Source organism: Branchiostoma floridae, chromosome 11 (genome assembly GCF_000003815.2).
Source record: "Branchiostoma floridae strain S238N-H82 chromosome 11, Bfl_VNyyK, whole genome shotgun sequence".
Taxonomy (NCBI): Eukaryota; Metazoa; Chordata; class Leptocardii; order Amphioxiformes; family Branchiostomatidae; genus Branchiostoma; species Branchiostoma floridae.
This window is the reverse complement of record NC_049989.1, coordinates 18,538,914-18,547,259: the sequence shown is the minus strand read 5'-3', so window position 1 is coordinate 18,547,259 and position 8,346 is coordinate 18,538,914. Positions and strand designations below refer to the sequence as shown.

At 37.8% G+C, this 8,346-nt stretch overlaps 1 protein-coding gene across 2 annotated transcripts; it reads left to right on the top strand.

Annotated features, from left to right (window-relative positions):
• The first annotated feature begins 1,647 nt into the window (after positions 1 to 1,647).
• LOC118426414 lies at positions 1,648 to 5,453 on the top strand. 2 transcript variants are annotated; one of them, XM_035835785.1, is made up of 8 exons: positions 1,655 to 1,836; positions 2,282 to 2,498; positions 2,788 to 2,843; positions 3,111 to 3,185; positions 3,459 to 3,608; positions 3,979 to 4,112; positions 4,539 to 4,674; positions 4,874 to 5,453. In XM_035835785.1, the coding sequence occupies exons 1-8, from the start codon at positions 1,773 to 1,775 to the stop codon at positions 4,963 to 4,965; spliced, it is 924 nt and encodes a 307-aa protein (XP_035691678.1). In that variant the 5' UTR covers positions 1,655 to 1,772; the 3' UTR covers positions 4,966 to 5,453. The 2 variants fall into 2 exon arrangements, with proteins under 2 accessions (XP_035691679.1, XP_035691678.1); XM_035835786.1 differs by lacking the exon at positions 3,459 to 3,608 and having other exon boundaries at positions 1,648 to 1,836.
• The last annotated feature ends 2,893 nt before the right edge of the window (positions 5,454 to 8,346 follow it).

The following is an 8,346-nucleotide window of genomic DNA, read 5'->3' as shown; positions in this document are numbered from 1 at the left end:
ACGAATAAAAGTCATGGGACAAATGAAGTAATGATGAGAATTAGTAATCATATTAGTTATATATGCAACAAAGAAAACGAAGGGTTACCATATGATTGATGAAAATGGGTTCTGGTCATTTTCTTTTAAAGTGATTGAAAATAAAAGTTTTGACATAATAAAAATATCCTACATATAAATTCAATTATAGTCAATGAATGGATAATGTATAGATAAATAGACAAATGAACTGTAACATGTTTATACCCTAGAAACTTAAGTGTGAAAAGTTAAAACTCCAAATATTCATATACCCAAATACCTTGTATGTGTCTAGCAATATAAGACATTACATAAGTCAATTTGTCAGTGTACATCTATTAACATTATAAGGAAGTACATGTACGAATATCCGTCTATGAACCAAATGCCTCTATTTTCTGTCAACAATGTATTAGAATGAAATATGTGAAAGAATCTACCTCCGAAATATGTTTGAAACACATTTGTTGGTGTGAACGGAATCAGGTTCTGTAGCTGGCCAGAGGTAAAAGATGTACCAGAAGGCGGGTTGTCTTCGAAAAACTTGGCGACAGCTTTCAGAACGCCAAACTGAGTGATGTCTTCATGAGTGTAATCCGTGGGGTTCAACGGGTAATGCGAACTCCAGTGATTCGGAAGAAAGCTCTCCGCTGGCAAGAACAAAAAAGTAGAGAGACAAAACACTTCGAGGACTAAACGACAAGCCATATCGCGACAGTGCAATAGAAAATGACCTCTGATAAAGAAAAAAACAGCTTAAGAGCCCGCGTCTGCGATCAGCTGAGTAAGTCAAACATCCTTATCAGATAAGCAATACAGCTGCTGAACAAACGTTGCGGACTGTACTTCGGCCGCCATAACGACCCACTGTAATCTGTGTGTCAGACAAACATTACCTGTCTGGTAAACATGACGTACGTCTGGCTTCTGACTTGTTGTCGTTAAACTCGCATCTCACTGGACTGTGGAACTTTGGCGACCACGCACGACCTAAGTCGGATTATTTTTGCTACCCTTGATCTTATGATTGGGATGTAATGCAAAATACAAGTATGACTAAAAGACAACGAAACGTACAAAGCGCGTTCCTTTTTATCGATGAAATTCATTGATTGCTCGGGCAAGTCACTTGACCGGTTTGTAGTGAAGTTGCCGACTTGCCGCGAGACCAGCGAGATACCCATTTAAGATCCCATGAGTTGCTGGTTTGTCCGGTCGCAATTATCTCTACATCCTTTGGAGACGGTTCGATAACATGGAACCAAACCCAAGTACACTGTACTTTTCTGATATATGGCACCTATAAATGACTGCTGATCCACTGAGGAGTTAATTACATTTCTGTTAAGTTCAGTGTTACCAGTAAATGTATACTGTATTTGTGTCACAGCCTCATGTCTTACCGGATGATAAAACGCTTGAGTATTTTTAAGTATTTGTGTTTATATAGATATGCTAATAGTTGAATCGTTTGGTATTTCGCACTCAGTAGAGGTATTTGAAGTCAGAGGTGATGTCATTGAGTAATGTTGTTGACTGACTCAGGTCGTGTCCACCTGCCACCAGCTTTACTAATGCACCATAGCTCATAGGTCGAGATCAATGGAATGTGTGCTAAGTGATTGTTGGCCAGATAAGCGTTTTTAGTACCCATGCTGAGGAACAGTACAACAGACTTAGCAACAGGTCACGGGACAGACGAGGAAGTGAGAGAAGAAGTAGGAACATAAACCACTCAGGAGCCACAAAACATGAAAGCCGCTTACGTTGTTTTCATCGTTGTCATCGTGTCAGCCGTTGACACAGTCATCGCAGGTAAATGAAACGTATTTCTACGTTTGAAACCTGGGTTTATGGAACAGACATGTCAGCATGAAAAAGATTCGGTAGATAGATGGAACATCCGGAGCTTCTGTGAGCTGCTTGTGTGCTCATTGGATGTGTTTGCCTTTTGATCGACGTCCCTACTTAGAAGTCGTAGCTAAATTTCAATGAAAGTAACATACACGTGTATATCTCAAATTTTGCTACCGTCAACATCTTACACTATAATCTGTAAATATAAATGAGTGTTTTTTTTTTTTTTTTACTTTGAAATATGGATGAATTGTCCTTTAGTACTGTAGGCTAGAAACGGAAAGGTGGTAAATGACCTTCGGCAGAGAACGCCCCATAATCTTCGAAGATTTATGTACAACAGCAATGTTAGTTGGAAGGGTGTGATAAATGTAAAGATTTATCTGTCTGACTTGCTTTACAGCCTGCACCTTTCCCAGAAATGTGGTGGGCGAGTGGGTATACAAGACATACACACCGAGGATACCCGATAATGTCGGAACTCTGTCGGTTAATGAGACTACCATGTCCCTTTTCGACACATCGGGCAGTCTCTTCATGCAGATTGACTGTGAAAATGGGCCAAATGGTGACGGCATTTACACCACTCGTCTGTTCGTGAACGCAACAGGATCACTTAGGTAAATAGTCGCACACATGTTTCCTTGTATTTTCACGAAATACATTTAATTTGATGTGATGTGTTTGCACACAGTTGGTCCATCTTGTTACTTAGTTAACCACTACTTATAGAGGCACAGAAATTATTGAAATGCTAATATATGAATTAAAGGGAATATTTCGCAGCAATGTTGTGCCCTACAATCTATACTATTATTATAGTGCATGCCATACGCGTGTAGGCATATGACATGGGTTATGAGGGATTATCTTACATGTTGTCTTTAAAAATGGATACGTTCATTCTAGATACCGCTGCATTGTTATTGAACAGAGAGACAGCACTTTTACGCGACTTGACTTAGGTAAGAAAACCATTGAATTATATGTTTCTATGATAGCAGGAATTGGAAATGGTGCAACTTCAGCAACATTTCATGGCCAAGTAAACGTATGAAGAAAAGAAAAGTTGAATTTTTAATACAAGGAAGTTTATTTTTAATTGACGTTAACGTTTCATTTTTAACATCTGAAACCGTAGACATTGACAATGATAAGCGCATAATGGGACATATGATTTTATTTGCATATATTTGAATTATTCTTATACCTTGCATTTCCACTGCTTTCAGGTAGAGACTCTCCACTTCTCGCCAGTCTTGACTGTTCTTCGCTGGGAAATGTCGGCACGAATGTTGGACTGTTTCGTAAGTTTTCTGGCAGAATGATCCAAATCTTTTGACATTGGTCTTTTTAAATGATTCGGTTGGATAAGCATTGAACATGCGTTGTGCCTACCACTTTTCTAGCCATTCCCAACGTTTCTTAAAACAATATTAGAAATAGATCGATGACACTTAGTTCCCTGCAGATTCACCGGTTTAAACTTTGCAAGATGATTTATTTTCCTATACGACTTTCCTAACTGACCTCTGTGGGTGAAGAACTGAACTGACCTGAACGACTGCCTGTTGCTTCAGAAATAAATCCAGTCGCAAAGACGTACCCAATTCAAGGAGTTTTTGAGATGACCTACAACGAGAATGGCATACTGTGTTATGATCCGGTGTCAGCAGTCGACGCATGCAAGGATCCTACAGTGATGAACATTTCTTACAGTGCATGCCCAAGTGGGTACTGTTTTGTAATTTACACTCGTGACTGCAACACACTCTATTGTTACAATGGTAATCATTTATAACATATCTTAATACTGCACGCCGTTTTACTCTAGAAGGCTATAGAATGTTCTAAAGTTCTAAAATAGGGAAATACTCCTAACAGATACACCAAGGACGTTAAAACAATAAGGACTCCAATATTGACCTCTTTTAGTCATAAAAAAGTAATTATGTTTATATATACTATGTATATATATATGATTATGTTTATCATATTCAGAGATTATACAATCATATAGACTTGGTCCATGTGGCTAATTTTACTGCCCCATTACTTACTAAAAGGATTAATGAAAGGTAGCATTTTTGTAATCAACAGAGGCAAACAAAGTTGCCCAACAAAGCCAGTATCAGTGTGTGGCAAACTGGACAAGTGACTCGGCAAACAAGGGCTACTTGTTGACTATGGAGCGTAGTGTGTCAGCCGACAACATTCCTGACTACCATTGTTTTGTAAGTAAACTGTGCAAGCCACCTGAAGCCGTTAATTCGTGTAATGCCTTTCCGTCGACATGGTATTTTTTACTTCCTTACCTACTGACGTTTAATCGTCAATTTAACGCAGTGGCAAAGCTGAAAATAAGGTGCTATAATCACGGATTTATCACTACATTGGTTACTTAGGAACCGCAGGGTTGTTACTAATGGATAGATACAGTCGTAAATTATCCTGGTAGAATAAACAAGTCCGTCAACATGAACGCTTGCTTGACTGTGTAGGTTTCAAAGAAATAAAAAGGATGTTGTACATGCGATTTTGTCCCTTGACATGAGAAGAATTCCTTCTTGTAGCATCTTAGCGACCAGGTATTTAGGCTAAATAGCTCAAACAAAGAAACAAGAAAGCTATCAAGATTCTTGCTATTCATTCTTTCATAGGTCTATGATGTAGGGAATTTGGGGGACACCGGAGAACTGTACTTGTCGAAAGCAGGAAATCCACCGTGGCTCTGTAAGGCTTCTCAGGAAGAGGCTTCGTCAGATGACGGAGCTGTCGCAATGAGGCTCACCAAACGTAAGAACACCTCACTCATTACATTATGATGTGATATTACCATTCGTAGCATTAGGTAATTGATCTCTGGCATCAAATGATTAAAGAATAGTTATTCCTGTCTTATAATGCTCAATTGTTACATATGCATTTTAATTCGATATTTTAAATCTTTTTATTATACTTCAAAATTCATCTTTTTGCATTTCTGTATTTTTAGGGCAAGACTGCAATAACGGCTCCCTAGCAGCTTGGAGCCTTGGACTTATCATCTCCATGTGTATTTCGAGTTTGTTTAATGCAGTCTACTAAATGATAATATTGGCTTCTTACTTGTCGTTCTCATCACTCGTTCCTTGTATCGTATAGATTTTAATTCAGCTAGGAAACTTTGAATGAAACAATCCTCTACATGGGAAATTTAGAATCAAAGATCGTCTTTGTTGGTAGAATCAATAGCTGTACAGTTTCGAGCTTTGTTTCAAAACAATGGAAGCAATAACCATGACCTTTTTTCGCCTTTTGACTACAGATTGTGTCATGTGTAGCAACATCGTACTTGTACATGCTCAGATGGAATTATAGTACGGAAGCAACATCAACGGTTTAAGTTGAAATAGTTCGTTTAGCTTGATGCCAGCAACACGAGTGTTTTAAGTAAAGTAAACAAGGACGTCAAACCATGTTTGTGGTGATATGCACGAAATTATTTAGACGAAAACATTTCAGTCTGCTTTTATCTCCAAGATCTGGACATTGATTGTGATAAATTGTGAATAAAATCAGGTGTGCTGAAACTCTGTCGGTTGTCTGATCTCACGATAATTGTTCACTATTCTTTTCTAAGAATACATTTAATTAAAACGTATGTCGAAATGGTCTACAAGAGCTTTAAGTTTTTACTCAACACATTTTCTGGAAACTCAGTAAAATTGTCTCTTTAAGCAAGGGCATTGTTTGTCCTTATGTAATGTATTTTCTTTAAGTCTGTCGAGTTAAATCTGAACATTTAAAAAGGCAAAGAACGTTTTCAAGTTACTCAAACTCTGATACAGAAGGAGATAAACTTTCTGTACGCCTAATTTTCACTAGAGGCTGCGGATGAGAAGCCATCGAATATTTGTCAGATCGCTCAACTATATAATCCGAGAACGATTTTTACATTGTGTTTGTTTTGTTGTAATTTTGCATCACGTTCCCATTATAAAAACAAGGGTTACACAAATCCAATGCTGGTTGCTAATCAATCGATAACCGTCTAGTGGAAAAGGGGCCCTATGGATGGATTAGTTCAAACTACTATAATGAGAATGTCGGCTGCTAAATGGTCATTTAACGGTCGACACAAGTGTATTTGAAACTCTTGTAAATCATTAAATAATTCTCTTACATCATAAATAATGGTATAATTAGTTTACATGTATGCCTAACCTATTCGAATAAATACATAAACAGGCGTGAATGCATTGAAGAGCAAGAGTATAATCATGCATTTTCATTGTGTATGATTATGACATGGCAAGATCAGAATATCTATTTGAAAATAAGTTATTTTACGTTCATAAAGATTTTCCGGACAAACGATAAGCTGAACATTTATATTTGATGCCTGCATAGTCCCAATATTAACTTACGGGGCAGAGGTATGGGGCAAGAGTGGATTAAATGACAAGTCTCCTATTGAACAACTTCATCTTAAGTTTTTCAAATCAATTTTAGGGGTAAGAAAAAATGCGAGTAACCTTGCAACAAGGGCAGAACTTGGAAGGTACCCCCCGTGGATCGAAGTGTATACAAGATTGTATTCGTATTACAAAAGATTAGTTAAAGAAGTACCAACAAGTAGCCTTCAATTTGAAGCTCTCCGTGTACAACAGGACTTACACAAACGTAACATACCATGCTGGTTATCCAATGTTAGTAAAATCCTGGAGGAGTCAGGTTTTGCCTACCTATTGATTAACAGTGATCGCAACACTTCATTCGCCCAGTCCGAAATAAAACAAAGACTAAAAGACAACTTTATTCAAAACTTCTTCTCAGATCTTAACTCTCCTGGCACGACGGAAAATCAAGGAAATAAGTTAAGAACTTACAGAAAATTTAAGCATTCGTATGAAAGAGAAAAATATCTGGATATAGCAAATTTTAGATATCGCCGGGCCATGACCAAACTAAGGATAAGCGATCATCCACTGGAAATTGAAGCTGGTAGATATAACCGAACTCCTCCTGATGATAGACTATGTATATTTTGCGATAAGAGTTTCATGTATGTAGAAAACGAAGTACACTTTGTCCTAGAGTGTTCGCTGTACAAAGATCTGCGAAATGCATTCGCTAATGCTACACAAATAGATAAAAAATATGCGCACCTGACGAAGGAAAATCTGTTCAAATACCTTATGTCATCATCTAACTACGATATACTGGAAAAACTCTGTAAGCTCGTACACGCATGTTTTAAGAAGGGAGAAGAAGCATGTAAACTGTAATATATATGTATAGCTTTCCGATTACTTACTATGTACCAAACTGACTGCATTTAGCCCCAATGGGGCATGAATATGCAATAAACTTCATTGTCATTGTCATTATATACCCGGAAAAAACTATTTCTAAAGTAGCCCTCAACGATCGCACAAATCGCCCGAGGGTTACACAATTCACTCTCAGTGGTCCCTCCCCTGCAGGGTTGCTGTTGGTCTCTGAACGATCTGTTAGCAATATTTAATATTGCCTAGATCCCTCTTGTATATCTGAATTAGATTTGTCGTCAACGAACGATCGTTCAAGGATCGCCGGAAGTTCACACGACTAATGGGCTATCTATTATTTTTGTGGTCGAGGAAGCCATTCATGTTTCACATTTTAAAATGTGAAAAGATGCACAAAGTAATAAGATTTGGCATTAATATAATTCTTTACAGTTTGTTATTATCCTCCTCAAAACTAATTAAAGTCAAATCGTTCGTTTCCGGGCCTGCGACCCACATATAAGATCAACATAACAGCAGAAAATCAAACAGATGTACAGAGCATATGCTGCGAAAGCTGAAACATCGACATCTGTTTGGTTTTTTTCTACGCCATAGTATTGTTGCAAAACCTGTAAAAAAGCTTCGTAGGTCGATAAAGTCGCACATTATCTATTTTGCCCTTGCAAAGAAATTTTGCCTGATTCCATTGATTGGCGGTAGGTATGAAGTTGACCCGTACGCTTCTTGTGTACATTGAAAAAGACTGTTTATACCAAAGTCTGGTTTAAATGTAGATAAAACCGCTGACAACGCAAACTTATGTCAGAATTGTCCATTCTGAAGGGTACCTAGGCACGTTTACACATATGATACAGTCTCGATATGAAGCCCAACTATAAGTGTGTTTCTACCAAATTTTAAGAGTCTTAGGTGAATACAATAACAAAAAATTAACTTTCCAATCTTCAGATTTCTTAAACAACTGTTGGTGCTTTCTGGAAATCAATAGGAAGTTGGCACAAGGCCTCAGAAAGTTTGATTTTTATAGTCGGTGCAGCTGTTTCATCTCTCATGCAATGTGTTTACGTGATTATCAGCACGTAAGCCATTTTGCTTGAATAAGTCACGCTGGTAGCAAGTTGTTGGGTTACCATGCTGCGGGTGTATAAGCAAGAGAGGACAAAAGACGAGGAACTATGCACAAATGCAGTGT